The following is a 23,859-nucleotide window of genomic DNA, read 5'->3' as shown; positions in this document are numbered from 1 at the left end:
TTTTTTTTTTCTAATATGGATCTTGAAGGAAACTAACTGGCAATACTTACTGTATATAATAAATCTATTAATGTTTTTTTTAAAAAAAAATTTCAGTAAAAGCCAGACATTATTTAAGAAGTGGGAATTGGGACAAATTTATAAAAATAAAGGAGCACAATCTTATCAAAAGCAGGATGGTGATAATTCTATTACTCACACTTGTTCGTTGCATGCCTACGTGATTTATCATTCCAATATATTCTTGTAGAGAGGCTTATACGCTGATTAAACATGATAACTAATAATTAAGGAATTGACAGCTTACACTAGGAATATAAATTAAATAAACTTTAATATATACTTTCCGATATTTCGGCAAACGTCACGTTGCCATCTTCTTGGGAACTTAATACAAAGACACGTGCACACAATTACTACATAACAACAAATGAGAACCGAAGCTAGGAAGCTAACATTTTCCTAAAGTCCTGATGGTGCCCCCTGGCAGGCTATATTGGTAGGTCTTGGCCTTTGGGCTGAAGTTCTTCTGATAAATGTTTCCCAAATTTGGGGCAGTCTCATGCATCCAAATTTGTTGAGGTTTGCCATGTTCCTAAGGGCTGAGGCTGATTCCATGAATAGTCTTTCATATTTGAACTTGCTGTGGTGTATTATTGTGGCTTTCTTCCATCTTATTCTGTGGCGAGTATCCAGAGCGTGGTCTGCAAGCCCAGAGTGGCTGTACTGGTGAAATCGGATGTAATCCTTGTGTTCTGAGATTCTGATATTTGCTGTCCTGCCTCGGACGTAGGGAATGGTGATGGATTTAGGGTAATCTTTTTTGTGAAAGGAGGGAAGGTGGGTTGTGGATAACTGGTTTAAGTATTTTTTGGATTCTTGGGGGGGGGGGGTAGCCATTGGCTGAGAAAGTGTCAGGGATGTGATTTAGTTCAGTGGTAAGGGCTTGATCATTTGAACAGATTATTTTTGCCCTGTTGAATAATGTCTTAATAACTCCATATTGTTGTGGGGGGGGGGATTGTTGGTGAATGTATCTGCCTGTATGGGTGGGTTTTCTATAAACTGAGAAAACCAATGTTCCATCAGGATGGTGGGTGTCTAGGAAGGGGAGGTTATTGTTTTCCTCTTTTTCCTAGGGTGTTGGTTGTTTAAATGTGTTAGGAAGGAGAGGAGTGAATCCGGGCCATGTGGCCAAATTGCGAACACATCGTCAGTGTAGCGAAGCCATATGGTAGGTTTTTGTGGGGCTGAGTTTAAGGTTTTCTCTTCAAAAGTCTCCATAAAGAAGTTGGCCAATGGTGGGGAAAGTGGTGAACCCATAGCTGTCCCCTCTGTTTATAGAATTTTTCCTGCCAAATGAAATAGCCTGAGTTCATTGTAAACTGAAATAGGGCTGAGATATCGGGAGGAAATTTAGCTTGGATTAGTTCTAAAGTTTCTTAGAGGGGGACATTCGTGAATAAGGAGGAGACGTCAAAACTGACCATTATGTCATTATGTAGGAGTGTAAGGTTTTCTATACTGGCTTTGAGGTGGGCTGAGTTTTTTTATGTGTGATGGTGTGTTGCCAGTATAGTTGTGAGAACGCTTTGGCTAAATGCTTGGCTAGTTTGTAAGTGGGGGAATCAATGCCATCCACTATGGGACGTAATGGCACATTTTCTTTATGTATTTTTTGGGAGCCCATATATGCCGGGGGGGGGGGGGGGGGGAGCTAGAGATATATGGTTTCAGTCTGTTGGTAATCTCCACAGGCCAAGAAGTGACCTTCTTAAGGAGCCTATGGAGTTTTCTAATTTGAGAGTTGGTGGGATTGTATTCAATAGTTTAGTAAAATCACGCTCTGTCACGTGGTCACAACTTCGCCATTGCTCCTAAGAAATTACCGGCCGAGGAATTAATGATCCAAATTGAACGCAGGATTCGCCACCTTTCAAACCACATCGGCAACGATATTAGATTGGATGTAGCCTGTGTTCTCAAAAAAAGTAAAACCTCCAAAATCCAATATATCCATTAGTGAATACAAGTCACTACAAGAATTGAAGAAAAACAAAGAAATAGTGATCACCAAAGCAGATAAGGGGAACGCCACTGTGGTACTCAATCTTAATGACTACACAGGTAAGCTCAAGGGTTTACTATTAGATCGATCCACTTACCTCCCTATTGAATACAATCCCACCAACTCTCAAATTAGAAAGTCCCCCTCAAAGAAACCTTAGAACTAATCCAAGCTAAATTTCCTCCCGATATCTCAGCCCTATTTCAGTTTACAATGAACTCAGGCTATTTCGTTTGGCAGGAAAAATTCTATAAACAGAGGGGACAGTCATGGGTTCACCACTTTCCCTGCCCTTGGCCAACTTCTTTATGGAGACTTTTGGAGAGAAAACCTTAAACTCAGCCCCACAAAAACTTTCTACCATATGGCTTCGCTACGTTGACGATGTGTTCGCTATTTGGCCACATGGCCCGGATTCACTCCTCTCCTTCCTAACACATTTAAACAACCAACACCCTAGAATCAAGTTCACCCTGGAAAAAGAGGAAAACAATAACCTCCCCTTCCTAGACACACTAGTCACCCGCCAACCTGATGGAACCTTGGTTTTCTCAGTTTATAGAAAACCCACCCATACAGGCAGATACATTCACCAACAATCCCATCACTCCCCCCCCCCCCCACAACAATATGGAGTTATTAAGACACTATTCAACAGGGCAAAAATAATCTGTTCAAATGATCAAGCCCTAACCACTGAACTAAATCACATCCCTGACACTTTCTCAGCCAATGGCTATTCCCCCCCCCCCCCCCAAAGAATCCAAAAAATACTTAAACCAGTTATCCACAACCCACCTTCCCTCCCCTCCTTTCACAAAAAAGATTACTCTAAATCCATCACCATTCCCTACGTCCGAGGTACCTCGGAAAAAATCAACAAAAGCTTAAAAAAACATGACGACCACTTGTTACAGTCCACACAGAAAATTGGCATCCCTTATCCGCTCGACTAAAGACCAACCACTTCCCCTAGACCTACCTGGTGTATACCAGGTCCCTTGCAGCTGTAAATTGTCCTACTTTGGCCAAACAGGCAGGACAGCAAATATCAGAATCTCAGAATACAAGGATTACATCCAATTTCACCAGTACAGCCACTCTGGGGTTGCAGACCACACTCTGGATACTCGCCACAGAATAAGATGGAAGAAAACCACAATAATACACCGCAGCAAGTTCAGATATGAAAGACTATCCAATATGTTGTATTTCCAACAATGTCCTTGTGACAATCATTTAATTCATTCTTAGGGCTATTCTTCAATAAACTAAAACATGATCTGCAACCAGCAATTAAGCCTAAGCTACAGTTCTTATTCTTGGTTGTTTCAGTTGATGACCTTTTGGTGTGTGTGTGTGTGTGTGTGTGTGTGTCCAATCCTGATGATAACAGCAGGCTTTATACAACTAAGTGATGCTCCATATCTAATTCTTCTTCCTTCTTGTGTTATCCTGCTTGGTGTAGGGTCCACTATTTACATAATGCAACTTTAAGTGACCCCAACTGGCCTATAGCCAAACCTGACATTGGAAAAAATGTATTCATGTGTCAGAACAGGCCAGTTTGCCTGTTCTGAAGGACAAAAAACCCAAGTTTTCAGGTGGGAAAAAAAAAAAAAAAAAAAAAAAACCTCTACCATTGAAGAAGACTGGCTAACTCACCTTTAGTCGAGAGACCAGATAAAGGTTCCTCATGTCATGGATGGGAGTTGAACCCAAGTCTTTCCAACCAAAGGGCTACATCTATACCGACTGAGCTAAGGACGTTCCCACATCTAATTATGTTGTACTATTGTGATTATGTAGACTGTCAATACAGTATACAATTTTGTTGCCCCCCCCCTCCTCCATATCAATCAAATTACCAACTTATCCAAAACTGATTTTGAAAGGACTAAAAGCAGGAAACTGATTTGTCCAAATGGTAGTTATACTTTCTGGCCAAACTTGCTGGTCATCCTTCTTATATTTGTTTGCACTTGAATAGCTCTAATTGTGTAATCAGCTACAGAAATAATCATCTCTTGTTTCTTAATTTTCTTTAGAATATATGATCCTACTAGTCCTAAAAATGCCACATTCCCTGGCCTCCTTCAATTTTTTGCCAAAGTGAGACCATTTTGAATATCAAAAAATCTGGTCCTGATGGAATTTCTCTGAAGATTGGTTTCTAGAGTTGACTCTTGTTGCCTTTTTTTATTCTCTCTGTTTCTATTGATATACACTATATCCTGCTATTTAGAAACATTTGTATACAACCCATTCCTAAGGACAACATATTTTATCATCAAATGTTTGGTTTCTAGTCCACACGGTTAGCCTAGTGGCTGTGCGCTTCGCAACCATATGCCTGGGGAAGGAGTGTTGTCCTAGGTTCGATTCCTGCCGGAGACGTGAGGAGCTGAAGGATCTCCCTCAGCGATAGCTAAGTTAACCTTACTGTCCATGCCCAAGTGAGTCTTGGGCATGGACAGTAAGGTTTTTCCCCAGTTTATCCTGGGGTTTTTCATTCTGCAAAGCAGGCAAACTGGCCTTGAGAACTCAGCACTACGGACATAGGATATACCGGAGCGTAGGGCAGTGACCACCTTATCCTGTGAATAGTTTGAAATCCAATGATTAATAAACCCTCGACACCGCAAGGTAAAAGAGGGTTAAAAGATGATGAGATGTTTGGTTTTATTCAGTTCATTCTAAAGTAATGGAAACAAAGCCATTAACACAACTGTTCAGCAGGCAATTTTCTTGTTTATGTTGCCATTGTTGGACTTAGATTCCATCTTAAATGGTTGTGTGTGATATCTCTCAAGCATATGATTGGGTTTGGCACAAAGTCCTATTAAGTAAGTGCTTGTCATATGGTCTCTGTTTTTTGACTTCTGCCAGTTTATTGAATTGCTAGCTTTGTCTGCAACAAGGTTACATGTGTTGGTGGATCGATATTTTCCCTCAAACTTTTTCAAACCATGAAATATATGGCTTTTAAATATGTGTTGTTATTATCTGACACCTCCAAGGAGTGCAAAAGACTCATCGAGGGCACCTACTCTACAGCTCTGTTTCCACCACATCATCTACACCAACACCATCTACTGGCCACTACCATTGGTATAGACAATCACAAACATTCATGCCCACGATGGGATTCAAACCTGTAGCCTTTTGGCTGGAGAGCAGATGTGCTAAATACATGGCCAACCAGCCCAGCAGAATATATTATTGACTCTTTTCTTTGTATCAATTTGTGAAGCCAAATTGCTGAAATAGAACCCTTCATCTACTCTTTTCCTATTGTATTGTCTATCAACAGTCTTTAAATCCAATCCATAAATTCGATGTTAGTAATACACTGCACTCGTTTTTCCTCATTTGATGAAAATTGCGTTATACAAATCACCAAAACCTCTATAATATGAAACTTGACCTCCAAACCATTAGTAAAGTTCTGATCATGTTAATTTTGATACAGTTAAGCTCATCTTGTTGAGCTCATGATCAGTTAAGCTCATCAAGATAGAACTTAACTACAGTTAAGTGCTATCTTGTTTCTCAACAAAAAAAAAAAAAATCTTTGGATGACACCAGATTTTTCTTTATGGGAAAACTAACTCCCATCTTTCTTGACATAAATGTTACATTTGCCTCTTTCACTCAAGACATTACTTTATTCCTGACAGGAGTATTCTTCTTTTTTTTTCTTTTCTTCATCCACTGCAGGACATAGGCCTTCTCCAATCTTCCATTTTTTCTTCTCTTTTGTCTCTGTCTACCCATTTTCCCCTTGTTCATCTCCCATTCTCCCTACGTGGCCAGTCCATCTCCATTTTAAATTTCTTATTACTTCTATTATATCTCTTACTCCTTATATACTTGGTTTAATAATCCTTTATCCAAGTGTAAGTAAACATAGTTTGCACCTGAACCATTTTCAGGACTGGGGCAACTTGTATAAAGAAGCTAATGACTTTACGTCACTTGCCTTAGTATCAGGGCCTACCCTAGGAATTTTGCTGTCCCCTCCCTCTAAAAAAAAGTATTTTAATGACGCCTTAAAAGCCATGATGGCAAGTTAGGCTTCAACATATCTGATTACAAATTCTAAATAGTAGCATTAGCTAATGAAAAATAATCATAAACTATATTTTTTTACAAAAAAGAGAGAGACAATTAACTCTTTAGTGGAATTTTGTTCTGAAAATGTGCATCTGCATGGGGTAATTAAAATCAATTGTTACTAATATCGACATTACTGGGATTGCAATTAGAAGTACAAGCTCAGAATTTTTGGTTCCAGTCCTTTCGCTTATTTTCTCTTCAGTTTTTAGATATTTATGCAAAACCAGCTTTGTTTCTGGATATCATGTTCTTTTTCCAATTTTTGTTTGCGATATTCTGCGCCTGATAGTTTTTCTTTTATCAGACATATTGGAATGTTAAAATTATTTAAAAGCCAAATCCTAATAACAACAATCACTGCAACTGTATTTATGTATTTTGATTCTATTCTTTAATTAGTTTACTCTTAACCAATTATATCACTATGATTGTTTGGTGTAATTGGTTAAATGAGATTTACCCTCAGGTCAAGGTCAACTCATGGCCAGCAATGGAATTGCGATATTAAATGCAACATAGTACTACATTATTTTAAATGATTATGATTTTTAAAAAATATAATATCCAAGAGTAAGCACTTGCATAAAGGATTAAACCAATTATATAATTTCTTGGTATCTTTAATTTATAGTATAACCAAGTAAAAAAATTTCCAACAACTATCTCTTAACTCCTGTTTGTTTTCTTATTTGTTCATTCCTAATTACATCTTATATATATATATATATATACACACACAATGGTACCTTGGTTTGCGAGCATAATTCGTTCTGGAAACGTGCTTGTAAGCCAAAGCACTCGTATATCAAAGCGAATTTCCCCATAAGAAATAATGGAAACTCAGATGATTCGTTCCAAAACTCAAAAATATTCATATAAAAATGATTAATACAAAATACATAACCTTCGTATACCTTATATATGTATACCTTTTTTATATTTTTATTATTTAAATGTAATATACATAAAGTAATTGAATTTATTAATTACTGTACATTACAATTACATATTACAGTAATTGTACTGGGTAGGACGACTTTCATTGTCACTGAAATCACTGCTATCTGTTGACTCTTTCTTTTTGTGCAACTTTAACAAGGAATCTATCCAATGACACTTCCTTTTGCCTCCTTTTGAGGATTTCATGGAAATATGACATTGCATTGTCGTTAAACAGATTCATTGCTCGCACTGCCACAGCCTTACTCGGGTGGTGCATTTCTACAAAATTTTGCACTGTTTCCCACATTTTATACACCTCCCTAATCTCATTTGAAGAGAGGGATGTCTCAGTCTTTTTCTCCTCCTCCTCAGACGAGATCTCCTCCATAACCTCTTGCTGTTGTTCGCAATGCAGATCCATCAGTTCGTCTGTGGTAAACTCCTGGCCATGTTCCTCCACCAGCTCTTGAATGTCATCCTCATTCACCTCCAGTCCCATGGTCTTCCCCAAGGACACACTTTCATCGACAGCTGGTAGCTCCTGTTCATGAGCCAACCCCTCGGCGCAATCAGACCACAGTTTTCTCCAAGCAGAATTAAGGGTTCTCTTGGTGATCCCATCCCAGGCTTTATCAATGATCTTGATGCAGTTCACAATGTGGAAATGATTTTTGAAAGGTTGGTGTTGGGAGGAAGGAACTTGACCTTAATGAACTCAAATTCTTACAGTAAGTCGTCCTCAAGGCTTGGAGGATGAGCAGGAGCATTATCCATAACCAGCAAGACTTTGAGTGGCAATTTTTTTTTCTAAAAGGTATTTCTTCACTGCAGGACAGAAGACCTCGTTAATCCACTCAACGAACAAGATACGAGTGACCTAAGCCTTGCTGTTGGACCTCCACATAACGTTTAACTGGCTCTTCTGCACCTTGCATTTCTTGAAGGCTCGTGGATTCTCAGAATGATACACGAGCAGGGGCTTGACTTTGTTCGCTTGCATTAGCACAGCAAGAGGGTGAGACAGTCTTTCATGGGCTTGTGACCGAGCATTGCATTCTCTTCTGCTGTAATGTAGGTCCTCTTTGGCATCTTTTTCCAAAAAAGCCCCGTCTCATCGCAATTAAAAACTTGCTGCGGCAGGTAACACTCAGGAACCATGAGCTTCTGGAATTTGGCAACGAACGCCTCAGCCTTTGTGTCCGAACTCGCAGCCTCTCTGTGCCTCACAACACTATGGATGCCACTTCTCCTCTTAAAGTTATCAAACCATCCCCTGCTCACCTTGAAGCCTTCTTCGTTTTCTGTAGACGTACCTGGCAGTTTACTTACGAGGTCGGCGTACAAGGCCTTTGCCTTCTCACAGATCAAGTTCTCGCTCACAGTATCACCTGCTAGTTGCTTCTCGTTTATCCACAACAAAAGCAACTTTTCTACATCTTCCAGAATATGTGACCATTGCTTTGATACCCTCGTGACTCCTTTTGCTACATCTAGCCCCCCCCTTAGTTCTTCTTTCTTCTTTAATACTGTGCAAATCGTTGACGTAGACTTCTTATAAAATCTTGCGATGGCAGCCACTTGCACATACCTTGTTTGTGCTTCCCGATGATTTCCTTCTTAACTTCCACCGTAATCATCTCCTCCTCCTTACCGCCTTCCTTTTTAACCCTTTTCTTCATTGGGGCCATTGTCATAAAAAAAATAATAAATGCTTTACGCATGCACACACACACACACACACACGGTCACAACGCTAGCACGAATGTTGACTATACGAATGAGGTATGCCGACTGAGACCGAGCATGCGAGACGATTACCCACAATCTCAAGTGGCTTGTGATCACGTGACGCTCGACAGACAAAGCGTATAGGTAAAACTCGTATTGCAAGACCTCGCTCGTTTATCAAGTTAAAATTTATTAAAAATTTTTGCTCGTCTTGCAAAACACTTGCAGACCAAGTTACATTCTAAGGTACCACTGTATAGTGATTTTCACCATTCTATTCAGTTTTCTCTCTGTAATTCTCAGATTTTTACATTGCTTCTTTCATATCTCACTACCATATGTAAACACTGCCGTCACACAGCTGTTGAATATATATTTTTTTTAAATACATTGGTAATTCTTCTATTATATGTTCTTTTAGTATATTAAAAGGCTCTATTACCCTGCATAATGATTCTGTTGATTTCTTTATTTTTCTTTCTTTTAAACTTACTGTTTATCCAAGATAGATATATTCATCTACTTGATCTAGTTATTTTGTCCTCTTCATATTCTTCTGTCATATACTTTGTTTTTTCAATAATTTAAGTTCATTTTTAGGCTTTCCCACCATAATTCTTTCGTCATAGATTGTAGTTCTTTGCGATGAGCACTATGTCATCGGCAAATCTTAAATGGTTGAGGTGCTTCCCATTTATATTAATTCCTTTTGCTTCCCAATTAGTTTTTTAAATATTTCTTCCAATGTTGCACTGAATAGTTTGGGTGTAAGTGGATCTCCCTGTTTTATTCCTCTCTGTTGAAAGGATTAAACTAAATTTATTATATTCCTCTCTGTATTTGAAATGCTTTTCCTGTGTTTTCTAGTTTTATCATCACTGTTGCTTTTTTGTATAGTTTATTTATTAGTCTAACATATTTCTTTTCTGTATTCTGGTTTTCCAATGCTTGTAGTATTTCATCTTGAAATATGGAGTCAAAAGCTTTTGTGTAATCTATAAACATGATATGAGGTCTATTTGGTATTCATTAGTTTTTCTATTAATTGTTTTATAGTATGAATATGGTCTATTGTAGGAATTTTTTTTCTACAACCATATTGCTCTACTGGTTGATGAGGTCTATTTGGTATTCATTAGTTTTTCTATTAATTGTTTTATAGTATGAATATGGTCTATTGTAGGAATTTTTTTTCTACAACCATATTGCTCTACTGGTTGAGCTTTATCCAACTTTATCATTAATCTATTTAGCAATATTTTTGAAAAGTTTATACACTTGAGATAATAGGTTTATTGGTCTGTAATTATTTATTTCTTCTTTATTTCCTTTTTTGTGGATTAAGATCATAATTGTATTATTCCATTCTTCAGGTTTTTTTTTTTTTTTCTTGTTTGATGATGTCATTAATTAAATGAACATATTCAGTTCTTTCTAATGTTGCACTTCCTGCCTTTAAATGTTCAGCCAGCATTCCATCTTTACCTCGGCTTTTGTTAAATTTCATTTCTGAAATTACTTTTCCACTTCTTCCATTATTATTTCTGGTGTCATCTTGGTTTCATTTTCAGCTGATCCAAGATATCTTCATACATCTTGGAATAAAAGTCTTCACATATTTTCATTATTTCCTTTCTTTCATACTTTATCTCCTTGTTTTTATTTTTGAGACGAGTAATCCAGTTCTTTCCCTTATTAGTTTCCTTTCTTTATTCTTTTCTATAATTTATTTTACTTTATTGATGTTATGACTTCTAATATCATTTATTTCTTCTCTAATGCCTTTGTCTTTTCCTTCTCAGTTCTTCTCTTTTCTTAATTAAGTCTAGCATTTTGACTAGACTTAATTAAGTCTAGTATTTTGACTTGGTTCTTATTTTCCTTTTTTACCATGTTTTTATTGTTTTCATGTTATATTTTCTCTATTGATGATATGTGTTCCATTCTTTGTGTAGGGTTTAGATGTTCTTCGTTTGAAATAAGTTTTTATCATTTTTTCCCCCAAATTTTTTGTACTGTGTTCAAATCATTTCATTATATATTTTAATACCAATTCTTTTTGTTTCTCACCTATTTTTTCTGTTGTTTAATTTGATTTTAGCTCTGACCATTCTGTGGTTACTATCAAAATCTATCTTATTTATTACTGATATATTCTCTAATTCTTTTCTGTTACTGAAAATAAAGTATTCCATTTTTTGTAGTACCATTAGGCGCGATAAGGCCTCGTCAACACGAGGATGTAATTACCACCTTTATCGTAAGCGCTAAGGACCTACGTGGGAATGTATATTTGGACTAATTCATGCTTTTCTCTTTTTATAGAGTCTATTCATTATGAATATACCCCTGACTTTCTGCAAATCTTACTGGTCTTTCCCCCCTTTCATTTCTATCACCAATACCAAATTCTCCTATGCTTGTTTCATTATTGTCCTTCGTTCCAGTTTTACAGTTAAAATCTCCCATTAATATAATCCATTTATTCTGATTTGATCTTGCTTGCTTCTGCCTATTGCTCTTTACACCTATGAGGTTCATTAGGCCACTTTTCATGGTTTCTGTAATTGGCAATTTTTACAAGGATGGGTGATTAGCCCATCACTCAACCTTCCTCTTTTACTCAGGCTTAGGACCAGCATGGGGACGAGCATCATAAGCTCCACTTAATGGCAGAGTTCTGATTTGATCTTAGTCTTCAAATGCTTCATAGAAATTCTCTATTCCTCATCCGATTGCCCAGAGGTGGGTTCATACATTTGTTTTATTTTTAGGTTTAGCCCTTTATTAATATTTGTAGTCATAGATGTAATTCTTGTTGTTATCTTTCCTTCCATTTTTTTTCATTAATACCCCCCCCCCCTTTCTACTGTATGAAGTATATATCTTTCTTTCTCATAACCTTGGTTTTCATTCCTTCTTACTTCAGAAAGTCCTATTACATCCCACTCTAATTTGGAGAGAGCATTATCTAGTTCTGCTTCCTTCAAAAATGTTCGTACCTTATATGTACTTATCTTTAGGTTTCTTATTTGATGTTTTTTAATTTGCTTTCTTGTGTTTATGTATCCCATTTTTTTACTTCATTTTCTAACCTTCCTTGAGGATTTAAGTAAACTTCATTGGAATGGGAAAGAGTCCTTTCAGGTAAGAGTCCTTCCAGATGCCCATTTTGGCCTTGTTTTGTACTGTTTTTCTTTTTTACTGTCATTTGTAGGGGAGGGTTGATCTAAATTCCCCACAATGACCAGTTTGTATTTTATACCTTGTTACCAGGTTTCTTTCCAGCAGTTCCACTGGAGATCTGACATTGTTTATAGCTGCCTCTAACCTGTGGAACAGACATTACAGAAGGGGATAGTGGAAACTACAGTTTGGGGAGAAAGAGTTACCCCTTACCTTCGAATTGCTCTGTAAGAGAGAATGGAGGAAAGAAGAGTAGAAGACCCATCTACAGATGTAATATACCCAGTGTATATTGTAGAAAGTAAGATCAGGTATCTCAGGTTTGCAATGCCTGTACTCGCCAATGTGAGCCCTAAGAGTGCAGAACTATTAACTGTATACAAATCCTTCCCACCATTGAATACTGTATTCACATATGGGATGGTATCACTAATAACTTCTCATAAATACTTGACTCAGTATAGAAGAGAACTAGATTGATCTGTCTCATTAATTCACTACTGCAGTGAGTTTTACACAGCAATTCAACTCTAAACTTCCTCAACAAATTTACCTTCCTGTTTATTCTGCTATTGTGTTTTGGAAGTCTTCTCAGTTATGCATTTTATAAAGAATATGATCTGTAGGTCCTCAGATCCATTGCTAACAAGTTTCTTTTTAATCCTCAGCTTTCTACCCATTCTTTTTGTATATGGGTTTACAATAAAAAAAAATTATATATATTACAGAAGAGTCCAGTTAATTGGTCCACCAATTAATCTGGAGATAGCCATTTTATTGGGATAAGTATGGAAGAAGAAAACCAAAATGTGAAAACATAATGAGAATTTGCTTTGTTTATTTGGGACATGGCGGCCTTTAATTGGGCCAGCCAGTAACTTTTACTACGTGGCATGTTAGGAAAATAACGTAATCTTGCTTCAAAAATTTAGTGCTGATGAAACGGGGCTATTTTATCATGCCACGTTGGATGGTTCCATGTTGTTCACACACTACACTGGATCATTGCAGTAGTTCACATAACACTGTTATGCTGTTCAAATATGTCAGGAACTGATAAACAAAAGCTGTTATTGTAAAAAGGATTAAAATGGAGAGTATTCTAGTTCATTACTAATGAAACAAAAATGGATGGATGGCATCTGAATTTTTTTAAGAATTGGCTTAAGAGTAGGGACAGGAATTATAATGGAAATCAAGAAAAATTTTACTGGTTTCTTGTAAACGTTAATCTTTTACAAAATAATTGAGGAATAAGCAGCAAGATCATTCAATACTGTTTTGCTCACTGTGGTTTTAAGCATTTGATCATGGATATGCTAGATATGGCTGATAACGAAAATGACATCCCATTAGATGTGAATCACATCAGAAACTAATACTAAAATGAAGATTTTAAGGAGCATATTGTTGCAAAACATCAGAGGACATTAGAAGAACAAGAAATTGATGATGACACTCTTGAGCTTAAATGGGTGACTTCCCAGAATGTGAGAAAATTTATTACTGGATTACAACTTTATTTCATCCAGGAAAACAATTAAGGCAGTGATATCTGCAATTAGATACCTGTACTGGTTTTAATTATCTAGTCAAAAAAAAAAAAAGCTACAATCAATTCCTACAATGTCACAAACTGCCAAAAGCCGCATATGTGTTAAAAATACATAAATGTAGTTATTTTTATGGCAATATTTACTTTAATTAAAGCCAAATGTTTATAAGTTAGTAATTTTGCTATGCAATAAACAACAAAAAACTTGTATAAAATTCTATTTTGTTTGAAGTACATCTTTTAACATTTTGATGTGTAACGTTATTTAATTGGTCAAATCGTGCTATTCCTGATGTGGTCCAATTTACAAAATTCATTGTATATAATATATACATCTGTTTGTATACAGTCAATTTTAAATTGGACCACATCGGGAATAGTATGGTTATGATATGTAGTTTATCATTTTCTTCTAAAAATTGTTTAATATTTCCTAGGTCTGAAGAACAGTGTAATTAGTGCAGCTGTAATGGGATCACTTATCTGTGGACTGCTGTTGGTAATAGCTGTCAGTTGTACTTGCAGACTCTATGCTCTTAGATTTGTTGAACAACATGCTACCAATCATGAAACCCCACTTTCTCGCATGGGTGAAGAATTTTATTTTCGTGAACCTCCACCCTCTTATGCTACAGCTGTAGGTGAAAGACAGCAGAGCCTTTGTGTTGAAAATTTGCACTACGATGTTGCACCTAGACAAAATAGACGTAGGCCAAGAAGAGCACGCCGTCATCAACAGTTTCCCCGTCCATCAAGACTTGCATCAAATCTATTAAATCAGAATCACAGTTCACTCATGCCTTGTTCGAGTCTTCCAGCTCCTGTACATACATCTGACAGAAGACATAGCATGTCTTTGCCTAACAGCCCTGGTGATATAAATATAGCCACTGCTGCTTCATTAAGAAATAATTCTGATTCAATTAGAGAAGAGATGGGTTCCTCATTTACACAGGGTGATCAAAACAAAAATGTTGAAAAATCAGAAACAACTTCCACTATACTGTCCCCAAAAGATGAAGTGAATAATCTTAAGTCTCAGGAAAATAAAGAAAATATTGTGCAACCAGAAACTGACCAACAGAGGATTTCAGTTAGACAACTAGCCAGTGGACTAATTAATGAAAATAGTAATAGTCAGATGGTAGAGAATAGTGTCAGCATTGAGATTGATATGCAGACTGTTGATCATTCCAGTGAAAGTATGCATGTAGGTGTGTCTAACGATAGTGATACCCAGCCACTAATATCTTAACATCCAAAGTAATACTTCATTGTAAATAAGAGTTATATTAGATTATTTTTAAAAGTAGAAAAAAAAGTTTTTCATGCATTTACATACATAAACTGAGATTTATAATTATTTTTTGTGTGTGAAATTATGCAGTAATAATGTTTAAAATGAACTTATTTATTTTTTTATGATTTTGAAAATTAGCCTTGCCATAAACTAAAAGCATGTGCCTTTTATCTCCATTTGCAAGAAAAGTTTTAAAGTAAATAGAAAAAACCGTTATTCTCATTGTATAATTATGAAACAGAATTAGAGATATAGACCAGTTTTAATTCTTTAGAAGTTTATAAATATATAATTATAATCTTGTCAAAAAAAATTGAAATATTTTCAGTTATTTTAATTTGATAAGAGTAATACTTTGTTAAGTTTATAACAATATTTAAGTTATTTAAAAAATATTGCAAAGTTTTTTGCAATCTCTACAGAATCAAAATATAATTTATTATACATTACTTGTTATTAGTAAAAGAAAGATATTGTGCAGTCTGTAATAAGTCTGTACAGTATTAATTATCTTGCAAATAAAATTCATTTTATATATTACTTGCAAAAGTAAGTTTTAAAGGAAGCTTTAGCATTTTATTGTATCATTTCCATCATGAAGTGATCCAGAGTTTATATTTGTATGTAGGATACAGGTTCTCTAAGGTGAAGATAATCTGAAATGTTTTTTGCAGCTTTACTTGTTCATGCATGAAAGAATTGTGATATTTAAAATCTTGTTTCCGAGCTTATTTTATTAATATGCAGTGAACAATCCTTGGTGGGAATATAATCAAGTTATGCTATTGCACCAAATAAAGATTAACTTGTTAATAAAATTACTTCGTGTTTTAAAAGATGACAATTTCTGCAAATCAAAGGGGATTTGAACACACACACAATCATTCATTTATTACTTTTGAATATTGGGAAAATCCCTTCTAGTGGACTAAACTATAAGATAACATTCACTTACATATTTTATTGTGAGCTGAAGATAGGAAAAGTTGTGTGATGATTGATATTAAGCTCCTCTTAAATGCTTTCAAATTTCTTTTCTAAACTAAAATTCTATGATTCAGCAGAATTCTTTCACTTTTCATTGTCATGAAATTACAGAATTAGTCATTTTTTGATGTTTTAGGAAATTGCGACATAGAAGGTATAACTAGATATAATTATCATTTGCAATATTTCATCACAGTTAAATTGGCATCGGGAGAACATACTAGATATATAAACATGTGCATGCAGGCACTACATAAGTGAGACTTGGGGGGGGGGGGGGAAGACATTGACCTTATAGTGCTAAATAGTAATCAATTAACCCAGTTATTGCGCTGATTGTTTGCAGATGAGAGATAGTATAATGTAACTGCATTTGTTGAGTTTAGGATAGTTTTTGAGGGCAGGAGCAGATTCAAGGAAAGTCTCATATTTGATTCAGGAGTTAGATGGCTTTTTCCATCAGATCCTTGGGTGGGTATCCAAGGAAAAGTCACTTTTACTCCACCAAGCTAATATAAATGACTTTTCCTTGAATTTTCTTCTATCCTGACAGACTGTCTTCTCCTTGCATTGAAACTCAGGCCCAAAAGTAGAACAATTTAGGACTCCCTGTAATTTCTCTCTCTCTCTCTCATCTCACTTGCATATGTGGTGCCTGAGTGCACTTGTCTATACTGTTGCTCTGGTGATGATATTAAAGAACCACCTATGTGAAAAAAATGCAACACATCTTGCCATTTGTCATATCCTGATGAAGTGTTTGCACTTCACACAAGAGAGGAATGAAATTATTTATCTTGCCAAGCCATGTTCACTCAGATGTTATCAGACTCGGATAAATTGCATGACATTTTAAACTTTTTATAAAGGATTAATTTATAACAAACAAATTCGATTATTAATTCTATTTATATGTAGATATTGCATTTCTAAAATTAATTTTTTATACATAACATATTTACTAATTTATCTCTATTAATAATTTGTATGCTGCTGTATGACCTTTGTTGTTCTTGCACCAATAAACTAAAAATCAATCCCATGATGATTGATGCCAGAATACTGCAAATAATAATAATAATAAAATCCATTTAGTCATATTTTCTACATTATAATTTCCTTAAACAACAACAAATGACTAACTTCAGTCTATAAGCTTTAAACACCAGATGTTTGTCCGTATATAACAGGATTTTATGAGGGATTAATGGTAATTTTTAAACTCTCACTAACTTAACCACCCAACCTGCATACACAAAGTTACCATGAATGCAAAGTGCATATTAAAATTGTAATACCCATTTATATTATATTGACATATAAGATGAATACAAAGTGTATGAGTGATCTATTTTACCCAAGATGATGTCAAGATGGTTAATTCCTTTTTATAGGTTTTATTCGTGTTTTTATTTCTACAATATTAGATGTATTTCTGTGCTCATTTATTGGCTTTTCATCTTCAACATTTCCAGTCTCATTGTTTTTGGCTCAATTATTAAGTTCTGTACTAAATATTGTTACCCTTACCTTCAAAAATAACTAGATATGTCTGAAATATAAATATTTCTGATATGTAACTTTCTACTAAAATATATCTATTAACGTGTTTTATTTTCCAAAGGAAGTAAACAAGGTAATTTAGCGATAACCAACCTTTGAAGACTAGTGGGCAGTTAGCCTCCACCTTTAGCCAATCGCAGAATAACTGACCCATAGCAGACAAATGCTAGTATGGGTCAGGTATATCTCATGGTCCCTGACAATATATATTATTTGAAATAGTGTGAATTTTATGGTCCAGTTTCTTGAGTTTATGGGATGAAAAACTTGAGTTTCCAGAAGAAAAATCCCACTTGCCTGTGCCAGAGATTGACTTGGAAACTGGTTGAAAAAAGGCTTTAAAAAAGTTCCTCTAGTCGGTGACTTGAAACAAACCTAGAACAGTCTTTCTGCAGGTGGCCTAGCACCATGGATGCAAATGCAATTTCCAAGCGCTACACAGTTATAAACTTAATTTTTAGCTCACAGGTTGATATATATAGAGGAAAGTTCACTACCATAAATGCCTTGCTATTTGCATGCTATTAGGTGTTTGATAGATTGAATGTCTTTCTTGTGTATTTATGCTAAAATTCAATATTTTTATTAATCGAGTAAAAGATAAATATTTGAAATAACTGTCTTCTTGAACTAGTGGTTATATTTTGTACCTGAACAATATGCAATTATCTGATTGTGCTGGGAAATTGATTTCCTGGTTGATTAACTGAGGATTTAATAACAATGTACAGTTACATAGGGTTTTTCCAGGTTTCAGCTGAATGCTACTACCTCATTCAAGGATTAGCTGAGCAATTGGTTATTTGAAGAGTAGATAACTGAGAGATGAATGTAATTTGATTAACAAAGCTATTATAAGCTTCTCAACAGTGGTCATAGCTACCTAGCTTTTTATTTTATATATATATATATATATATATATTAATGCTATCCACAAAAGAAACATTTGGAAATCTGTATCCAATCTTAATATCATGGTAGAAGTTTGTATTAGATTAAATAATCTGTGAACCCTGTTGTAGAGACCAAACATGTAACTTCGATCCACTTGAGACCTCAAGTAAGTAGTCTCGACTAGGCCAGAGTAGTCCTGTGTAGTAATGAAACTAAATTAATGCCAATATCTCCATGCTTGAGTAGGCTGCTTTTTTTTCACTTGCATATAGAGTTGACAAAGTTTCCTAATATATAAATAGACCTGAATATGAAACCATCATCATCATCAAATTCCTGTCATGTACCCTCAAGGGCTGTATTGTGTGACACAGTAGCTTACATTGCATTATTTTGGAAATGCTTCTGCAATTTTGGTTGAAATAATTTAGCTAGCAGGTTGCCAGATCAGTCTTTAACATGGGAAAAAAAAAAAAATGAAGTGGAATGATAATAGATATGATATTCAGTATAATAGACTTTCATTAATTAACACAAATGCAAGTTAGAAGACTAGATACTAGAAGATGAGATGACAGCAGTTCTGTGCATTTTTGTCAAGCACAATGATAGAAATGAACTATCTTTTAGCAAAGTGATAAAGGCTAAAAACCAGCTGCCCTGTGAAACAAAAGCATTATGTGATTTGTTTATTTTCATTTACTTTTCATAAATGAGTATCCTTAAATATCATACCGACAAGCATAACTTCTCATTATATCAGAATCTAGATATCAGGACTTCACTGAGTTAAAGATGTAAAACATGCTGAAATATAAATGAAAGACTACATACAAAATAGAAGATATACAGGCGAACTTCTTCCAAAAATTGTGCAGACTAACAAATTGCAATCTCTATTTTTTGCAATCTCTATTGGATGAACAAAGAATCCCTGCACTTATGAACATTTTATGATGTGTTAAGTTTGTGGATGTTTTGTGATGTGCAACGAGAAATGTTCATTTTAGTTTTTATTAAACTTTTTTTTTTGCCACTTTCATAATTAGTAATTATGAAAGTGCTAAAAGTGGCAAAAAAAAAATTCAATAAAAATTAAATGGGTATAATTAAGCATTCTGAAAATTCACTTCATTCAACTGGTAGTGTTAATAAACATTATTCTTGTTCTAAACAAAATGTTATTAAAAATGGTATGCTGTTTAATAATTTGAATTCAGAATCAGAATAGAAAAATCTACACGATAAAGGCATTAATAGACAGCTGGCCCTGCTACAAACAAATGTGGGGGGGGGGGGACATTCTTTCCAAATTATTTTTATAGTAACCTGTTTTAGAAATTCGAGAATTATAGTGGTATCTCGCTAATCCGAACCTCTTTAGTCCGAACCCTCCAGTAATCCAAACTGCGGTTTGAAAGGAAAAAAGTTGTACTTATTACGTATTATTATTTTGTGTACTACTATTTTTATTTAATAATTATTATTTTAACTATTTATTTAATTATTACAGTACAGTATTTTTTTCATACTGTTGATTGTACGGTTATACGAGGCCTATTTTGATTTATTGTGTGTACACGTTTGCTTTTTTATACTGTACAGTAGGTACTATATTGTTGGCATGAATCACAAATATACACAAAAAGAGGAAATTCAAAACGTGCATAATTTAGTTAAAAATATAAATCCAGATGTTGAAATTTCAAAACAGATGCTACAGAATGGATTACAGGTAGAAACGAAAGTGAATTCGAAATCAAATCAGATGCTGAAATTATAAATATGATGCTACAGAATGAATTAGAAGACAATGATGACGATAAAGAACTCGAAGAAAAAAAAATGAAACATGAAGAGGCAGTTGAGTATAGAATGGGCTAAACAGAATGATATGCCATTCCATAAAATTTTGTTGCTAATGCAGCTCTGAGAAGAAGCATTCGAAAAAAAGTTTAGTAGCTTCCAAGAAGCAAAAGAAAATCAGTGACTTTTTTTATAAAGAAATAAAAAACTTGTGTTGTGTACAAGAAAGTGATATTTTTTACGCAAATTTAGTTACATACTGAACAATGCGATTTTATTAAATCTGAATCAACAATACAGGTACATACAAATTAAATTTTTTTACTAAAATAAACTTGTGTACAGTGTTATTTTTTTGTTTTACATTACAGTACTATAGTTTTTTTCTATCAGTTAATTTATTTACAGAGTTAAATTGATGTATCATTAGAATCTGATTATTTTTGTCTTAAACGCTAGTTATTGTCTCTTGGGGGATAATACACTAATCTGAACAAGCACAATTTTTATTAGTTCGGATTAGCGAGATACCACTGTATGTGTTTTTACCATCTTTGTATTAAGGTAACTTACTGCAGAAATGCATTAACAAATTAAACAGTATGGCTTGTGAAAAAAAATAAATTCAACTTATGAACATTAACCTCCAACTGGCCGTGATGTCTATAGATGTCCAGCTACAGACAGCCTGCCCCCACCCCCCCCAAAAAAAGAAGAGGAAAAAAACACTAGAAAATTTTCCAAAAATCTTTTCCTAATTAAAATTATTTTTTTTTTTATGTTATGTCGTGTCTTCTATTTCTATACTATTTATGAATTAGCAGTCACATAAGGTGGGAATAACCTATAGCTCACGGGAATCACGGCTGCTGGGAGCACAAGGCAAACGAGGCAGGACAGAGGAGATCATGGGTTTCATGTATTGGCGATCACTGCAGATGCTCAGTCATAGGTTGTATGCAATGCATAGTGTCTATTTTTAAATCATATACTCATCTCGGTCCCCCCCCTCCAGATTAAATCTTGAGTGCCCCCCCCCCCCCCCAAAAAAAAAAAAAAAAGATGAGTGCATTATCTTTGCCTATATTCTGTTTTGTACCTGCTTTCTGGATTATGTAAATTGAATATTTTCTCTATCAGTGCCACTTTAAATATAATTTTGTTCATCTATGATGAATGTTGTTTGGCAACAAGCCAAACTGCAGTCCATCCTGGACTCCTTTTACTAGTCTACCAGAATTTTGGCAACATTCATAAGGTATAAAATTTAGGTTTGTGTCATCTTGCATTCTGCTTTTGTATCTCGTCTGTTAATGTGATGTATATCAAGAAAAACTAGATAGCTTAAAAAAATTAATGCAAAATATAATATTAAATTTAAATGCACATTGTTGATTTACACAAGATATAATTTGAAACTGCCAAAAGCAGTTATCTTCAGCATAGTTATGCAAAACTAAGTGTGCAGCCCTGTATTTTACAAAATTCAAGAAAGGAAGTTATGCATAAGAATCTTTTGTAATCAGTTGACTAAAAAGCTTCTGTAATATTTTACTAGGTGTTTTTAACAGATTCAAGATATCTTTATGTATGTGTTAAGAACATTTAAAATATTTTTTATCATGTGAAAGATTAAATATTTTTTGAAAATAAAGCAAAACATATTATTTAAAACTGAAAAAAAAGTAATATGGTCTACAGATATCACTATGGACAGTTCCTGTAAAATTATTATGGTACGGTATTTGCTTTTATATAAGTGAAAATATTTCTCAGGAAAAAAATTTGGTGACCACTTTAGAAGCCTTATCTAAAATGTTCTTGGCGGATGCAAGTTACCAGTTGCATATGTAAAATTTATCTGTTTTGACAATCTGTATAATTAAGTAAATTACTTCTTAAATAAAAGTAACTTTTTAACATAGTTCTTAGTTACAGTAGTTTAACCAAACATTTTGTTAAAAAACATGATCTTTACTGAAAACCATGCTTAGTTAACTGCTGTTTTTCGAGCAGTATGGGTACTTGACAGCATAAGACTGAAGATTAATTTGTAAATGCATAAAAATAATCCAACTCATTACATCAAATAGATGGCCACTGTAGTAAAAAAAAAAGCTTTAAAAAATATTTATATATATATATAATCTGCCTGCATAATTAGCACAAGAATTTTTTTTAAATTGATCATGATTTATTGCATGTTTGTATATTCTGTGTACTTTAGCTTGAGACTATAAATGCTTTTATTGTATGTTATAATGTAAATAGTTGGCATTGGATTTTAAAGTATTTGCCAAATATCTTATCATTAAACCTCAATTTTGGTCATCTCTGAAGTCATGAATATGCCTACTTGTTTAATATATGTAAGATATATATTGTACTAAAAAGGAGTTATTTTTCTTACATTAATTCTGTACTATAAACACTTGTATCAGTTTAAATTGTAAAACTTGAATTATAATATAAAATTATCTGTAAAAATGTAAAAACAAAATATAATTTTGTATTAAACGTTCTTTCAAAATGTACAGAAATAAAAGTTTTTGTATTGTCATAAAATTGGAATAGTTCCCTAAAGTTGGTAATTTAAATATTCACTGAAGAATTGTTAAAATTTCAAGGTTATTAATTCTTGCTAAATTCTGTCTTGCCTATAGTATACAGTAGTACTGCCAAATCACAAACTTGAAAAAAAATGAAAATAAGTAAACAATTTTTTGCTAGTGATCTGCTGATCTTCAGAAAATTTGCTTTTTTTTATATATATAAAAGGAGGAGGAGGGGAGGAAGTAGTCTTCTTTCAACTAGACTCTAAGACAGAATTTCCCAGTCGCAAAGTACAACAAACAGGCGACAGCTATAGTGTTAACACCAGACCCCCATGGAGTCTCCTATCAAGGGGGGGAAAGCAATGGGTACACATGATTATGCACAAAGCACATCAAACCAAACTGTCCTTTAAACTCAATTCCTGCATTTGCATTGAGAGTGCATTCCACTCTCCATGCAAAGAACCCACTGCTTGCTCACCTCCACCTTATAGGTGTGTCACTGATCATCCCTTTTTCTATTACTCCCTCCCATTCTATTTGAAATTTAATTCTTCCATGTTAACACTTTCTGAAAAATTATGGAGACAACTACCATGTTAGAGTAAAACTTTAGTTTCATATAAACCAAAATCAACACTCGCTATTTCGACCTTCATATCAAGGTCATCTGGAGCATATACAGAGAAACAAGCTGCACTACAATCTACATGGTTTGCTAAAGTTACTGACCAGCCGTTACTACAATTATTGGCCTGACATCTGGTGAAAAACAATGTGATTATACATGTAAATTTCAACTAATTGGTATGGAATAGTTTCCAATAAAAGCTGAAAATTGCTTAAAGTCCTAAAGTATGTTAGTATCTAACATACTTTAGGACTGAATATGTGCCATCCAAATTCTTGGAATTTTTATGCCGCCATTATTGTTGAAATTAGGGTGGATTTTCAAAGGCTTTAAATTTGCTTTCATACCAGGTTTTTGTACGATATAAAGAGCAGGTACTTTTCCAATTAATTTGGTGTAGGGAGTTGAGAGCGTGATCTGAGAGGCCTGTTTCACAAAAATTGTTATATTTAATGTCCTTTGTGTTCTTTTTTATGTAAAGGGATTGTATATCCACTTCACCAGTATAAGGTAAGTTACAGGTGC

General features: G+C 34.5%; 1 protein-coding gene across 1 annotated transcript in view; it reads left to right on the top strand.

Annotated features, from left to right (window-relative positions):
• Positions 1–22,707, top strand: part of LOC150103418 (uncharacterized) — a 150,849-nt gene extending 128,142 nt beyond the window's left edge. Inside the window, exon 9 of the mRNA XM_090398475.1 lies at positions 14,036–22,707. Coding sequence (XP_090254601.1) covers positions 14,036–14,853 — 818 coding nt within the window. The 3' untranslated portion in view covers positions 14,854–22,707. The remainder of the gene's footprint in view (positions 1–14,035) is intronic.
• Positions 22,708–23,859: the final 1,152 nt, after the last annotated feature.

This window comes from Typopeltis vanoorti, chromosome 9 (assembly GCF_054136105.1).
Source record: "Typopeltis vanoorti isolate ZY-2024b chromosome 9, IOZ_Tvanoo_1.0, whole genome shotgun sequence".
Lineage (NCBI taxonomy): Eukaryota > Metazoa > Arthropoda > Arachnida > Uropygi > Thelyphonidae > Typopeltis > Typopeltis vanoorti.
This window is presented reverse-complemented; position numbering and strand designations above follow the sequence as displayed.